General features: G+C 42.5%; 1 protein-coding gene across 1 annotated transcript in view; it reads right to left on the bottom strand.

Annotated features, from left to right (window-relative positions):
• The window catches only part of SWT1 (SWT1 RNA endoribonuclease homolog), a 34429-nt gene extending 17429 nt beyond the window's left edge, over positions 1–17000 (bottom strand). Inside the window, exons 1-11 of the mRNA XM_054384274.1 lie at positions 16932–17000; positions 10837–10895; positions 9640–10450; positions 7130–7186; positions 6381–6510; positions 6155–6256; positions 4602–4790; positions 3960–4053; positions 2552–2688; positions 1407–1558; positions 143–281 (exon numbers count right to left, since the gene is read on the bottom strand). Coding sequence (XP_054240249.1) covers positions 143–281; positions 1407–1558; positions 2552–2688; positions 3960–4053; positions 4602–4790; positions 6155–6256; positions 6381–6510; positions 7130–7186; positions 9640–10450; positions 10837–10895; positions 16932–16997 — 1936 coding nt within the window. The 5' untranslated portion in view covers positions 16998–17000. The remainder of the gene's footprint in view (positions 1–142; positions 282–1406; positions 1559–2551; positions 2689–3959; positions 4054–4601; positions 4791–6154; positions 6257–6380; positions 6511–7129; positions 7187–9639; positions 10451–10836; positions 10896–16931) is intronic.

Raw genomic sequence — 17000 nt, forward strand, 5'->3', positions numbered from 1 at the left:
CTCCATGCTGTGGTTGTGTGACATTACTATTTAAACATACAGAGTAGGTGCCTTCTCAAAGTATCTTTTTCTGCAACTACTAAAACCAGAACTTGTGAGGTTTTTCCACAAGTTAACAGCTAAAATTCTCAGAGATCCTTACCTGTACAAAGGTGATTATAGAGACATTCAATGGCTGAAAGTAAACTCCTTGGCACAACATAACCAAAAACAGCCATCCAGTGTTTTTTGTAACACTTCAGCAGGTTTATTAATGTCCATGGTGGCTTCAGATAGAGTATCTGAAAGACAGTATGTTATCAATCCAAAGCCTGATTTTCACTTAGATATATTCTGATACATTTCACAACTGATGTTCAATACACAAACTGATGTTCAATACACAAACTGATGTTCACAACAATCCTCAGTAACGTTACCATTTCTGCTTGATGGAGTGCAATGTTTCCTCAGTAATGAGGCTATATTCAGATTTAACAAGTATATCTACTAAAAATTTAAAACCATCACCACTTGTCCTGTCACAACAGGCTCTGCTCAAAAGCCTGTCCCCAACTTTCTGATTTGGCACAAGAAGGTCCTCCTGGAGCCTTCTCTTCTGCAGGCTGAACAAGCCCAACTCTTTGAGTCTGGCCTCACAGCAGAGGGCTTCCAGCCCTCCCAGCATTGCTGTGGCCTCCTCTAGCCCTGTTTCAACAGGTCCATGTCTCTGCTGTACTGAGGACTCCAGAGCTGGCCCCAGCATTGCTGGTGGGGTCTCAGCAGAGCAGAGCAGAGAGGCAGAGTCCCCTCCCTCCACCTGCTGTCCATGCTGCTGGGGATCAGCCCCACAACTCATTTGGCTCTGGGCTATGAGTTCATGTTGCTGGGTCATGTCCATCTTTTCACCCACCAACACCCCCAAGTCCTTTTCCATAGGGCTGCTCTCAATCCTTTCATCCCCCAGCCTGGGCTGGTACCAGGGATTGCCCCAACCCAGGTGCAAGACCTTGCACTTGGCCTTGTTGAACCTCATGAGGTTCACACAGGTCTGCTTCTTCAGGTCCCTAATACAAAACATGATGGAATAATTTCTTGAAGGACATATTTAAAATGGTATGATTTAACCACATTGGAAAAGCTGAAACAGACATTCAATGCAACTAGTAAAAAGAGCTGTGAAAATTCACACTGAGCAGCCAGCATCCATGTAATGGTGGTATTAAGAGGCTATTCAAATACAGCACAGTCATTAGTGGTCACATAGAATAATCATGTTGCAACAGGAATGAGTAAAACTCAACACTGTCAATGAACTGTCAGTGAACGAAGGCTGCCTTGGCACAGATGCTGACAATGTTAAAGCACCAAGGACACTGAAACCTTTTAATACTTGAAATGTCAAGAAAGATGGCAGAAACAAATACCTCCATCCATAGGTTTCCATAAGCAATTTTCATTTCAGTCTCCAAAATACAAGATAAAGATTCTCCTAAGTTCTTTTCAAGGTCTGGAAGCATATTTGGGAATCGTGCAGTCAGACTAGCATCACCTCTTCCTGTTTTCTCCAATTCTGCATCTATCAAACCAACGATAACAAAACAAATAACTTGTCCCCATAAATAAAGATAGAATGCACTTGATATTTATGTTATAAAGCAGAGGGGCCACAGCTAAAGGGCACTCTTCAGTGGAGCCCAGTGATAGGAAAAGGAACAACGGACACAAAATGGAACCTCAGGAGGTTCCATCTGAACAGGAGGGAAAAATTCTTTGCTGTGAGGGTACTGGAGCCCTGGAGCAGGCTGCCCAGAGGGGTTGTGAAGTCTCCTTCTCTGAAGAGATTCCAAACACAGCTAGACATGGTGATTGTGGGCAAGCTGCTGTGGGTGTCCCTGCTTTAGCAGGGGGGGTTAGACTGGATGATCTCAGAGGTCCCTTCCAACCCCCACCATGATGGGATTCTGTGTAACTAGGTTTCAAGTATTTCCAGTTATACTGTGGGTATTTTTAATTATGAGCTACTAACCAAGATGATTAATTTCCCCAGAGCATTACTCACTTGCGATCTTACTCCATATTTCTTTTTTTCCTTAAATAACTCAGATTATATACAGCCAGTGGGGTTATCAGCAAGTATGAGGAGGTCAGATTGTAGCTCAGGAAAAATTAATAAGCAATCCAAGAACCAAGCTCTGCTATTTGATATTAGCATAAAATGTAAGGAGTACTCCTGGCATACAGAATTTTACAGCTCTTAAGAATATGAACTGTGTCAAGAGGATAAACCTCTTTTCAGTCCAGAAAAAGTTCAGACACCTTTTAAATGACTATTAGCAGAAAAAAAAATCATGCTATGGTTCTTCTAATATTTGAATTCCCTAGAACTCTGTGACAGATGTTTTAATAAAGGTCTCAGACTCTCAGAAAACCATTTACCTTTGAAAATAAATCTGTTCCAAGCAAAAAGCATTTCCTAAGGATTCAAAGTCTATGAAAGCAGAAAATAGCGTCCCTCTTACATCCATTACATGCCTCAAAAGGGAGCATAGTGCACATTAAACAAACTCACCACCTTTTGAGTGCTGCAGCTCAGCAGAGTCCTGGTGCCTGTTCATGTTCAGATTCCGTAGAGTTTTAACCAAATCAGCTTTGCAGAAGGCCTTGACCTCACTCACAATGGCTTTATTACATAAATTTTTATCATCCCTAGGAGAAAGGAATTGTTGCCATAAAACTGACATTGCTACACAGTAAGAAATAAAAGCAACACACTGAAAAATTATATTTGGGAAGCTTATTTTGTGAGCTTCATTTATAATGAAGTTTTCTTTCCCAAGCAAGTAGAAGCAGTTCAAAATATTAAATGAGAACATGAGCTAAAACCATCTGAAAAAATTAGAAATGTACTGAAAAACATTTTAGACTGTAGGTTTACTGTAAGAAAAAAAGCAGTTATAAATATTACAGTACTGATGCATAGTTGCTATGATCTTAGAATGCAAATAAGGTAGTAATTCAAAGACAAAAATATCCAATTTAATTGCTAGAATAAATTCTCATTTTCAACACCTTTTTTCACTGTTCTACTGGTCAGATGCTGCCCTGCTCGAGCAGAACTACTATATAGACAAGTGCAAAGTTGAATCCTAGCACTTTATCCCAAATTCCCATTGCTTACATTGATAAAACAATAGGATTTTCAGCTGAAAAGCACTTCTGAAGTCACTTTTTGGTCTTTACTCAGAAAAACCTGAAATCACTGCCAAAAGCCCTACCAATGCTGTGACTGAAACAGTGATAGCAGCAGCTATCCAATCCACACATGTCAACCTAAACCAACTGCTGTCTAGTGTCTTAACCCCACTTACTAAACTATGCAGGCATGGCTCTAACGAAGACCAAAGCAAGCTGTTTACAGGACTTGTCAAGGGATATTAACCCTTAATGTATAAAATTGTGAATCAATACTCAGAAGTCAGCTGTTATCCTCCAAAAACAAAACAGAGGCAGACCTATCTCCACCTTTCCTCCAAGAGTAACCTTCAATGCCCATTATCCACCCCAAAACAGAGGCAAGCCTATCTCCATCTCCCCCTTTCTCAGATTAGCCCCTGTCAATGTTTATCACTGTTCCCAGGCCAGAATACAGCATCTAACTGAATCTCAACCTTTAATACAAATATTCTGATTTTTATGAGTAATCAGAGTAAAATCTGGGAAAGCTATGCTGTACAAGTGTTACAATTGAATATTGAGTCAAGTTAAATCTATTTCATGCCTCAAGCACATGAAGGAGAATAAGTCTACAGTCTCTCTTTTATGACATCTTTCTACTCCAGCTTTTAAGACAATGATTGCTCTGCTAAAAGCTTAATTCTCAAGCGGCTCTTCATTTTAAGATACAATTTGAAAACAGTGTATTTGGCATGAGGCTAATTTACACTTCACAAATGAGCTAAAACTACACAGGAACTCACGTGCAGAGTATGACAACAGCTTGAGGAAAGAGTTTCTGATACTGAAGACAGCACTGCAGAACACGATCATCATTGTTCTCATCACTCAGGCCATCTGCAAGTTGAGTTAAGACAGTGCTGACATGGTCAGAAGTAACTCAACATAAGAAATATTTGAGCGCAGTCATGGTCAAATTGAATGGTCCCCAAACAAGGACACAAGTATAAGCTAAACACACACCTGAGCTTTTGGAACTCTTAGGTACTACTCCACTCAAAACCACTATGGTTTTGTCAGAAAATATCAAGTGAGCCACACATCAATTTGACTAGATTAGATGTTGTGATGGCTGAATCAAAAACAAAAGCACGCAACATAGTCTTAGCTCAAAGGTAAAAGCTACTAGAAGAATTTCCATTAAGCAATCCCCCACTTACCAATAAATGTATCAATAAAGGTGAGAAACAGCTGATAAACCAACAGTGAACAGAGCACTAATCTGAATAAAGTACTGGATATGGTCTGAAGGCTGCTGTAAGCTATTAGCTAGTTTTAATTAGCAGATTGAAGACTATATTCAACTCATAATGTAGTGCCAAGGCTCACACTGGGGGAACCACAAGGATTAAATACCCACACCGAATCAACTGCACATCTCTTACACATTTTTTGGGAGGCAAGCTGCATAGACTGTCCCCATAGTTTTGAATCTTGGTTTTTAAGACAGCTGTAGATGAACTGGACTGCAGGGATAGCTTTGTCCCGAACATGCTGCAACATTTTCCCCTTCTTCAGGTTGTCCAACTCTTGCAGAACGACCCATGGAATTATTAATGCAAGCCTGCCAACTCCTGAAAGGAAAAAATAGAACAACACAACCTAAAAACAAAAACATTTTGAAGAGCCATGCAAACTACTAGAGACAATTTTAATTCAAACATCACAGTTATGTACATTTACACTTATCTTTCTGGACAGTAGTTTTCATATCCCATGTCCAAGAGTATCCAAGCATTTAAGAATGAACAACTGAAAAAGGGCAAGTGCCTTCTTTCTAATCTAACCTTTAACTGGCACTGCATGAGTTACACATAAAAATGACAGTATTAGGCAAAAAAAAGGAAAGATACAATTTTAATTGACAGGATACTTTGACCACAGTGTGCAGAAATATTATCAAATGTATTTATCAATGCAGACCAATAGCTAAAGGGTAGGGGAGCAAGAGGATGGGGACAGACTCTTTTCAGGGGTGCCCAGCAACAAGACAAGCAGCAACAGGTACAAACTGGAACCCAGGAAGTTCCATCTGAACAGGAGGAAAAAATTCTTTTCTGTGAGGGTGCTGGAGCCCTGGAGCAGGCTGCCCTGCCCTGCCAGACAACCCAGGGATGTTGTGGAGTCTCCTTCTCTGGAAGGGACCCCAAAGATTCTCTAGTTCCAATTCCCCTGCCATGTGCAGGGACACCTTCCACTAGGCCAGTTTGCTCAAGGCACCATCCAGCCTAGCCTTGAATCCAATCTGAACCAATGTGAATTGCAGAGAAATTTCTTGCACATCTCAAGAATTCTGTGACCTTCACCAAGACAGAAATAAAGCACTGGCTGCCTGCTTATCAGATTTTACATGCTTTTAGATTTCTATGATAAATGATAAAAAGAGTGCAAAAACATCACTACCACTAGTAAGAGATTAAATGCCTTAAGGTATCTTCTTACATTAGGTTAAACTTATTTCCTCTACCAAATCATGCACATTCCTAGGAATGTTGACCAGGATCATTTTTTATTAGGAAAAATTTCTTCACTGAAAGAGATGTCAATGCCTGGAATAGGTTGCCCAGCAGAGTGGTGGAGTCCCCATCCCTGGAGGGATGAATAAGTCATGCAGACATGGTGCTGAGGGGACATGGTTTAGTGGCACTGCTGGTTAATGGTTGGACTTAATGATCTTAAAAGTTCTGGCCAGCCTAAATGATTCCATGATTCTCTCAGGTATAAGCATGGTAGGTTCTATGTTTACAGCTGAACTCTCCCTAAGAGGCAGCCTATTTAGATTCACAGAACCATCCTCTCAGGTGTGAGCCTTATGCTTCTGTATGAAATCTGCTGCCTTTTTAAGAAGCCCAGATTTTATTTTCTTCATGTAGCCTGAAGTTCTTACAAGAGCTGAAGTGTTTTCAAATGTCTTAGTGATCTCCATGGATTCACATACCTGGTATGTCCTCAGATTTCAGGGATCTAACAAACTCCAGGTGACTAATCATTATATTTGTGTCGATCACCACTAGTATGTTCAGACCAGAACTAAGAGCCTCTGAGGGAAAAAGAAAAGAAGATGGCTTGTGAAAAGATCAGTTGTATCCTCTTTGCTCAGACCATCAGCTGACTGTTACAGCTAGGTGTAAGCAGATAGCAAAGAACATCAAAACATGACATACCAGCAGAGGTATTCAAATCTGGTTCTGGAAGATCTATTTCCATGCTTGTGAGCTCTCCACATGTCTGTACTACAGGCAGTGCCATTCTCTTCTCCACACGAGCAACATGCAGATCTTCAACTATCTGCATCTACAATGAAACAAATGTGCACATATGACATCAACTGTAAGTAACTGCTTAAGAATTGTGCCTGAGAAAGACACTTCTGCATGAATGCTGCTGTGCTAAAAATGACGAAAAACGAAGCATGGTGAATAATAAGTTGGTAGAGTAAAGCCATGAGATCCTTCTGCACATCCTCCACTATAAGCAGTCCACAAAAGTCACACAACACACAGCCTAGAAGGAAGGGGTTTTTTTATGACCTTTCCAACTAGTACTCAAAAACGTCATTCCATTTTTTTCTACATAGACTGCAATTTCCCTGATAGCAGTTTCTTAACAAAAAGTCTATTTTCCTGCTTGAAAGTTAGAAATTGAAATAGGCAGAGTATGTAAGCAACTATGAAGGTCCTCTGTGATGCAGGGAGTAACAGCAAGGCAGTCTTTCTATCACAGACAGCTCCTGATAGCAGGACTTCAGCAAGTTTGGTTAGGATTTGAAAACAATGCTCCACATTTTTTGAGGTCTAGATCATAAGCCAAGAATGCAGAAGAGTAGGAAAGGTCACAGAAGTGTTCAGCAACACAACCTTGGTGCCAGAGTTTTTAATACAACTTACAAGTGTTAAATTAAAGCATTACTAACCTCTTGGTCTGTTTCCAGGCTCTGACTATCTTGTGGAGGTGGAAAGACTTCAAAGCTCTGTAGGAAGAATTTAAAAATGCTATATCAACACCACCATGTATCAAGGGAGACTGAGGATCCCCATGTCAGGAGTTCTGAAATACAGAATCATATAATCGTTATGGTTGGAAGAGACCTTTAAGATCCTTGAGCCTGACCGTTCTCTAACTCTATGAAAGCTAAGTCACGTCCCTCAGCACCACATCTCTGCCTCTTTGAAACACCTCCAGAGATGGGAATTCAACCATCTCCCTGGGGAAGCAGTTCCAGTGTTTGAGAACCACTTCAGTGAAGAAGTTTCTTCTTGTGTCCAACCTAAACCTCCCCTACTGCAGCTTGAGGCTATTTCCACTTGTATTGTCATTTGTTACTTGGGAGCCAACCTGGCTCCAACCTCCTTTCAGGGAGTTGTAGAGAGTGAAAAGATCTCCCCTCAGCTTCCTTTTCTCCTCTTTAGTGTAAAAGAAGCACATCACTAACCTTTTGGACAGTCCTGATGCCAGAGAGTCACAGAATCAACCAAGTTGGAAAAGACCTCAGAGATCATTAAGTCCAACCTATCACCTAACACCATCTAACAACTAAACCATGGCTCCAAGTGCCACATCCAACCTTTGAACACCTCCAGGGACAGTGACTCCACCACCTCCCTGGGCAGCCCATTCCACTGGCCAATTACTCCTTCTGTGAAGAACTTTCTCCTCACCTTGAGCTTAAACTTCCCTGACACAGCTTGAGTCTTGTGTCCTCTTGTTATGCCACTGGTTGCCTGGCAGCAGAGACCAACCCCCACCTGGCTACAACCTCCCTTCAGGTAGTTGGAGAGAGCACTAAGGTCTCCCCTCAGCCTCCTCTTCTCCAGACTAAACACCCCCAGCTCCCTCAACCTCTCCTCATAGGGCTTGTGCTCAAGGCCTCTCACCAGCCTCATTGCCCTTCTCTGGACACATTCAAGTATTTCAATGTCCTTCTTAAACTGAGGAGCCCAGAACTGGACACAGTACTCAAGGTGTGGTCTAACTAGTGCTCAGTATAGGGAAGAATGACTTCCCTGCTCCTGCTGGCCACACTATTTCTGATGCAGGCCAGGATGCCATTGGCCTTCTTGGCTACCTGTACACACTGCTGGCTCATGTCCAGCTGGCTGTCAGCCACTAACCCCAGGTCCCTTTCTGCCTGGCTGCTCTCCAGCCACTCTTTCCGCAGCCTGTAGCGCTGCATGGGGTTGTTGTGGTCGAAGTGCCACAATGTCCTCATATTTTCGTTAGGAGTCAGATGTGCATGGGAGCTCAAAATTCTAGAATCAAGTAGGAATGAAGTAGAACATGTCTCAGCCTTTTAGAGAGCTTTTGAGACAACACTGCGTATTCCCAAGCCAATTGAATAGATACCAAAGTCTATTTTCAATACCCGCCTACAGTCTCACTTCAAAAAGGCTGAAAAGGATGGCTTGTTTTAAAAATATATATAGTAGTTTACACTGCAAGCCTGTTTGTTCAATATTTTGTGGGTATATGACTACGTGATTCTTCTGGGCTTCCCAAGTAGAAGACAGACATGAATTTAATGAAGTGACTTGAGCAAAAGGTCACTAAGATGATTAAAGGACTGGGACATGCAATACAAGAGTCTGAAAGAGCAGGGACTGTTTAAGTCTGAACATTAAAAATTTCACTTTTTTTATAGTGAACAAACAGGCTGCCCAAGGAGGTTGTGGCATCCTTAGAGATACTCAAAACCTGACTGGGCACAGTCCCTGGCAATCTGCTCTGGGTAACCCTGCTTTAGCAAGGGGGCTGGACCAGATCTCCAGAAATGTCTACCAACTTCAAGGATTCCATGATTCTGTAGGTCATTACTATCCCGTGTCACACAAAGTGATGGTGCTACCATAATGGGAACTGAAATTTCCTAACGCTAGGCATGTAAAATGGGAACAATGACAAAGCAACCACACCCAAGATAAAGCTGAGGTGCAGAGCCAAACACCAGCTAGAACTCAGAAACAAACCCATCACAGCCAAAGGTGCAGTCCTGCAGGAAAAGCACAAATTCAGTCCTAGGTCTGCAACAAGTTCCCCAGGTATCCCTTTGACAGCAATCAGCACCTGTTTGCCAGGCAAGTTCTCAAAGGTTCGTCTTATTCATTAAAAAAAGACACAACCACATCAACTCAAAAAAACTCTGTTGACTTATACCGACATTATTCTACCTCCCTGCAGCAACATAATGAAAGCACACATGCAGACACAGTCCTATAACCCAAGACCTTTGTTTCTTTGGTTTGTTTAACTATTTACCAGAGCAGAGGACCATTTTAACATGGTCTACATTGGAAAAATTTTAGTTAGTGAGGAAATCCTGTTTACAACCTGTAAGAAGACAGTTTCCTTAAATAAAAACTGCCTGCCATCCAGAAACTAGCCTGAGACATCTACTCACATAAAGCAATGGACTTGTGTTCTCATTACCTGCTTAGAACATGATGGTTCAATGTCCCTTTCTGCAGGCCCTGAATCACCAGTGGCTTTACCCGAATCAGCATCTCTTTTCCTTTGTTCACAGGGGTCCCACTGTTTGGGTGGTTCAGGTGAATAGTATGATGGTCTGTGTTTAGTCATATGGTGTTTTTTCTTAGGAAATTCCTTACATTGTTCTTCAGACTCTTCTTCCCAAGGCCTAGGTAGTCTGCTTGGCTTCTTAGTGGAAGGCCTGTCTCCACGCAAAGTCCTTGCAGAGGTGTCAGATAGTTTTCTGGGAATCCTGACATCTTCATTCTGGTTTTTTGCTCCATCTGCTTTTCTATGTGGTATATGTGAATCAGACACAGATGACTTGAACTTTTCCACCATCGTTTTTTCTGCTTTTAGCTTTACCTTGCAGAGTTCAGCAGCTTTCTCTGCCACCTTCCTCTTCAGTGCCTTGTCCCTCTGAAGTTCAAAGCTATGCCGGAGTTTTTTCCCTTCTGTTCCAGCAAAACGACTTCTGCCAGTAGCCCCTACCTCAGGAGTGCATGTACTTTTGCCATGCTTAATTTCTTTGGCTTTAAACTGGATAACTATCTTCTTTTGCTTTTCAGTTTGGATTAAAGAATTGTCTGTGGGTTTGCTTTGATTTGGAGATTCACTTTGGGACCTATTTGGAGATCCTCCTCGGGACTTATTTGAAGATTCTCCCCGTGATCTTCTCAGAGATTCTCCTTGTGATCTTCCAATAGTTCCATGAGAAACAGCAGAACTTTGGTCTTGCTTCTTCTCTTTGCCACCTTTCTCTATATTAAATCTAACGAAAGATTATGAAAAAAGTAATGTAATCTTGCCCTGCTAAAGAACACACCAGCAAACAAACATTTGATTTAGGCAGCTACAGCTCAGAATCGATGAGTACAGCTTGTTATGGTCTTAAATACAAACTTGCAGCAACATCTGTGTCAAATCCTTTGAAGCTGCAGTTTTAGTATTTACATCAATTTTAGCTTACAGAATTGAAAAAAAAAGCTTTTTCTGCATTCATTATCTATTGGTGTGAGAGATGCACTACTAAGTCTAATTTAATTTTATCACATAGATAAGTTTTAACAGTGGTTTAACAATACGTGAAGTGTGTCACCCTAAAATTCCAAGTGTGGAGAAGTTCAGCTTGGTTATACAAGAAGCGCAAGAATTTACCTCTGAAGTTGTGTCTCTCCTTTCATAGTATATTTATAAGATCTGGCGTCTTCAGAGTTCTGAAAAAAGACAAAAATGGGAGGGCTTATGGAGGCAACAGCAGTTAAAAAGAAAATCTTCCTGAGATAGAACAAGATATTCAGACTAGATTCACGAGGATTTTGAGTAAGTTAACCCTGAAAAAGGCAGCCACACACCTTGCTAGAATTTAATATTGAGATTTTATTGTATTTAAGAAAAATGTGAGAGGAAAAGTGAGCGTGGTACAGGTTATAAATACAGGAAGATCAAGAAATTAAACAGTTAGTATTCACGTGTTTCATATACTCTTACAAGTATCAATATGTAAAAACGTACATTTTTGTGTATTTATAAAAATTCTAAAGGAAAGTTACCTGAGGGATGATTCCAGCTACCCCTACCCAAAGCCAAAGAGAAGACCTGTCTAAGGAGGTGTTTGTCCACAAGAGATGTGTTACTAATTCTCATCAGATTTACTAATTAGGTGCACCAGTAAGAAAGTGCAGTTACACCGGTCTGGCATAAAGGTATTCCTCAAACAAAGAGCTTCAACAGTCCCTGTTTGGAAAGCAGCTATACCACTGCTTGGCATATGGCTGTCAATGGCTCCATGTCCCGGTGGAGGCCAGTGACAAGCAGAGTCCCTCAGGGATCAGTCCTGGGACCAGTCTTGTTCAACATCTTTGTTGGTGCCATGGACAGTGGCATTGAGTGCACCCTCAGCAGGTTTGCTGATGACACCAAGCTGTGTGGGGCAGCAGACATGCTGGAGGGAAGGGATCCATCCAGAGGGACCTTGACAGGCTGGAGAGGAGGGCACAAGCCAACCTCATGAGGTTCAACAAGACCAAGTGCAGGGCCCTGCGTCTGGGTCGAGGCAATCCCAAGCACAAATACAGGCTGGGCAGTGACTGGCTGGAAAGCAGCCCTGAGGAGAGGGACTTGGGGGTGCTGGTGGATGAGAAGCTCAACATGAGCTGTCAATGTGCACTTGCAGCCCAGAAAGCCAACCAGATCCTGGGCTGCATCAAGAGAAGTGTGGCCAGCAGGTCAAGGGAGGTGATTCTCCCCCTCTGCTCAGCTCTGGTGAGACCCCACCTGGAGTACTGCATCCAGTTCTGGAGCCCCTATTACAAGAGGGATATGGAGATGCTGGAACGTGTCCAGAGAAGGGCCACCAGGATGATCAGAGGGCTGGAGCACCTCTCCTATGAGGACAGACTGAAAGAGTTGGGCTGTTCAGTCTGGAGAAGAGAAGGCTCCGAGGTGACCTTATTGTAGCCTTCCAGTATCTGAAAGGGGCTACAAGAAAGCTGGGGAGGGACTTTTTAGGATACCAGGAAGTGATAGGACTAGGGGGAATGGAATAAAGCTGGAAGTGGGGAGATTCAGGCTGGACATGAGGAAGAAGTTCTTCACCATGAGAGTGGTGAGAGCCTGGAATGGGTTGTCCAGGGAGGTGGTTGAGGCCCCATCCCTGGAGGTGTTAAAGGCCAAGCTGGATGAGGCTCTGGCCAGTCTGATCTAGTGTGAGGTGTCCCTGCTCATGGCAGGGGGGTTGGAACTAGATGATCCTTGTGGTCCCTTCCAACCCTGACTGATTCTATGATTCTATTCTATGATTCTATTGCAACTGTGTTGCATTTGTGTTGTGGACTGCAATTTCCCCAAAACTACAACAAGGTGTAGGAAATTATAAGAGATGGTTAACATACAGATTACTTCGGATAAAGAAGCTTTAGACAGAACATCTGATGTGGGGAGGATGGAGTTAAAAACTTTTGGACAGACTATGGTTATAATGAACTGGTCTGAAACCAGGCCAACAAGCATGGAAAGGCCTTAAGTAAAGCACGGGATGACCCTGAAGGGTAAAATAATCAGAAACAAGACACATTAAGAGCAGTATCTAAAGAGATAAATTATTTGTAAATAATGTCTTCATAGAGCTTCATTACACAAACCAGAACAAGATTTGGACAGAGATCAAACCATCCACCCCTCCAGAAGGAGGGTTTCAATGTCAATCTAAGGACCGCTTTAGCGTAGTGAACCAGGTAATAGGTGGAGCAGAGGGATTGATGTGATGTAAAGTCATGTCACCAATCATAGATAATTTAGTATTTGTACTGTATATAAACTGCTGCTACTTGAGCTCAATGGGACTGGATTTGTGATTTACCACCCAGCACTTGATTCTGCAGCACTGAAATAAACCAATTGCCTCAACGCTGTGTCAGCTGCCTTGATACACCAGGGAAAGAGCCCTTTTTGGGACTATACATCCTGTTGCAATTCACTCCTCCAGTACATGGGTCACAGCGACTAAGTAGGACATTAGGCCACTGCTGCAGAGATTTTTCTGACTAGAGAGGCCTGCAAAGGCCTATGAAGCCTTGGCTATTTCACTTCCACACTAGAAAGTACTTCATTAGAAAAGGGTTGCAGAAAGTAGTTGTAATGAATTAAGGGAATTTTGAGTACTTCTGCCCATGCTTGACTCCACAGTTCTAACAGTAGCATGGCATCCTGGCCTGCATCAAGAATAGTGTGGCCAGCAGGAACAGGGAGGTCATTGTGCCCCTGTACTCAGCACTGGTTAGGCTGAACCTCGAGTACTGTGTCCAGTTCTGGGCCTCTCAGTTTAAGAAGGACATTGAGATACCTGAACGTGTCCAGAGAAAGGCAACGAGGCTGGGGAGAGGCCTTGAGCACAAGACCTATGAGGAGAGGCTGAGGGAGCTGGGACTGTTTAGCCTGGAGAAGAGGAGGCTCAGGGGTGACCTCATTGCGGTCTACAGCTACCTGAAGGGAGGTTGTAGCCAGGAGGGGTTTGGTCTCTTCTCCCAGGCAACCAGCACCAGAACAAGAGGACACAGTCTCAAGCTGTGCCAGGGGAGGTTTAGGCTAGACACCACTAGTGACAGGCTGCCAGCTGGATGTGGCACCATTCACCACCACTCTCTGGGCTCGGCCCTCCAGCCAGTTCCTAACCCACTGCACAGTGCTGCTGTCCAAGCCACAGGCTGACAGCTTGGCCAGGAGTTTGCTGTGGGGGACGGTGTCAAAGGCCTTGCTGAAGTCCAGGTAGACTACATCCACAGCCTTTCCCACGTCCACCAGGCTGGTCACCTGTTCATAGAAGGAGATCAGGTTGGTGAGGCAGGACCTGCCCTTCCTAAATCCATGTTGGCTGGACCTGATCCCTTGTCCGTCCTGCAGGTGTGCAGTGCTTGCCCCCAAGATGATCTGCTCCATAATTTTCCCTGGCACTGAGGTCAGGCTGACAGGCCTGGAGTTTCCAGGTTCATCCATCTGGCCCTTCTTGTGGATGGGCATCACACTGGCCAGCTTCCAGTCATCTGGGACCTCTCCGCTGAGCCAGGACTGGTGGAAAATGATGGAGAGAGGCTTGGCCAGCTCATCTGCCAGCTCTCTCAGTACCCTTGGATGGATCCTGTCTGGTCCCATGGACTTGTGAGTGGCCGAGTGGCTCAGCAAGTCCCGAACTAATTCCTCATGGATTTCAGGGTGATTATACTGCTCCCTGACCCCATCGACCAGCTCAGGAGGCCAGTTATCCTGAAGTTCTCCTGCCTTGCTGTTGAAAATGGAGGCAAAAAGGATATTTAGTACCTCAGCCTTTTCCTCATCTTTGGTTACAATATTCCTCTCCAAGTCCAATAAAGAGTGGAGGTTCTTCTTGCCCCTCTTTTTAGCATTAAAATATTTATAAAAATGCTTTTTATTATCTTTCACAGCAGTGGCCAGTGTAAGTTCTAACTGGGCTTTTGCCTCTCTAATTTTTCTGCAACATGTTCTAACAACATCCTTAAACGTATCTTGAGTTGCCTTCCCCCCTTTCCAAAGGTGATACACCCTCTTTTTTTCCCCTTAATTCCTTCAAGAGCTGTTTGCTCATCCAGGCCGGTTGCTTTCCCCATCAGCTCGTCTTCCGGCAGCGGGAACTGCCAGTTCCTGTGCCTTATTCTGTAACTACGGCCATGCTTATACCACACAAAAAACCTTAAAGCCCCCACACAATCACACCTAAATATGACTCTGCTTAAATGGCTCACTCCCACCTGGAAGAGCTGAAGGTACCATTTATCCATACTGTGATCACACACTACTATTCAGAGGCTTCCATATCCTTTTGCTATTAAGAATTTGGGTTCTTGTCAGTGCCTGCCCATAGTGATATTTAATGCTTTTTCAAACAAACTGAAGTCAAGCAAGAGTGTGTGAACAACCTGTTGGTGTTCAAACTGGTGTAGGCATTAGGAACAACAGTACAAGGTTTTAATCCAAGTTTTTATTCTTTGTATTATAGAAGTAAAAAAAACCCACCACCTCAGGATAAGTTAATGTTAAAAGACTAATCAAATCATGATCAGGAGCTCAGGAAATAAAAATAAACAATAGTTGCAAACATTTGGCTTTGAATAACATTTTCTATATGAACAAAAAACTTAAAACACGTATAACTAACTCTGAGGCTGTATCACGCTCCTTTATAAGCTTCCAAATATTTGAGACATTTATGATAAGAGTTAAAAGCTCTCATCTCCTATACACCTGTTGAGAGCTAAATTTATCTTAAACCTGACTACATTATGTGCCTTGGTTAACGTTAGTATGCAACTTGCTTAGCATAGGTAGCTGATTCCTGAAGCTTTAGGCTGCAAACTGTAAGACAGAGGTGGGTGAACTCAGACTGAATTCTTTCTTAGTCACAAAAAGAATAGCTGGAAGTAGTTTTGCATGACTCTGATATAGTGTAACTAAGCTAACGTGAAATTGAATAAATAATGTTAATGAAGATTGTATGCTTTGCAATACAAGTTAGAGTGACCATTAACATCAGAGGAAAGGAACTGTATTTCAAGGGGATGAAGAAAGAGTTCACTCTACCTACTGTCAGTAGAATACAGATTTGCTCCAAATGCATATGGAACAAAAATATTATGAAACTGTGTAAGTAGATAAAATTGTCCACACCAAAATCCCAATCATCGAAGAGGACAAGTAACCATTAAACAATGTGACTGGACAAATAGCTTCTTGAAACCAGAAGAAGTTCAATTTAGATCAGACATTCAAAACAAATTCTTCCCCACGAAGGTGGTGAGGCACTAGAACAGACTGCTGAGAGAAGTTGTGGAGGCTCTACAGGCCTGGAAGTGTTTAAAGCCAGGTTGGATGGGGCCTTGGGCAACTTGGTCTAGTAGGAAGTGTCCCTGCCCATAAGAGGGGGTTGGAACTGGAATGATCTTTAAGACCCTTCCAACCTAAACCATTCTCTGATGACAAGACACATACTTGTTATGTCAACAACTTAAAGCCTCATGGACTATGAGGCTTTAAAAAGCACAGGGAAATAACTAAAAGGTCTTGTTCCAGAGACCCAGTTCAAGCTACCCCTGCTCCTGTACCATTCTATTAAATTATTTATTTATGAGATTCAATGTGTGAGACCCTACTTTGGAAACTGAGTGTTTGGACTGCACTTAACATCTTACAAAATTCAAAGGCGAAAAAATCTAGCAAACATAACAGAAAGATCACCACCTCTGTAGCACCTGCATTTCACAAGCAATTCAGTGAAAGCTCACTCACTAGGTACAAGTATGTACCAGAGTACACTAAGAATTTAACTCTCAGTAGTTAAAAGAAAACAGAGATGCCTGCTAAAATGCTGTTAGGTATGACATGTGATTAAGTAGGATATTAAGATACATGATCCAAGATACAGAACAATTCAGGAAAACAATAGTATGTTTGGTAACAGTTTTAAGATCAACTTTCCCCAAACAGGAAAATACATTAAGATTAAAAAAAAAACAAACCAATCTTTTTTCTGATACCCCACTACTCCTTGTCTTTGGAGAAAAACACTTTCCAATTAGAACTTGCAGTTAACTGACCAATTAAACCCTCCTGCTGTTCTGAATGGCCCCACCTTTAAATGTGATTCATCCTTCTATCCCAAGACTGCTAAATGCTTCCTGTTCTCTTGAACATAGGAGTTTCAACTAAAATAATGATAATAGTAATAAGACAACTGTTCCTACTTTGTCATCCTGGCCATCCAAACAGTCTTCCTTTCCAGTTAATTTCTTCAGTTTCTTTTTAGACATCTT

The sequence above is a fragment of the Indicator indicator genome, chromosome 10 (assembly GCF_027791375.1).
Source record: "Indicator indicator isolate 239-I01 chromosome 10, UM_Iind_1.1, whole genome shotgun sequence".
In the NCBI taxonomy this organism is placed as follows: domain Eukaryota; kingdom Metazoa; phylum Chordata; class Aves; order Piciformes; family Indicatoridae; genus Indicator; species Indicator indicator.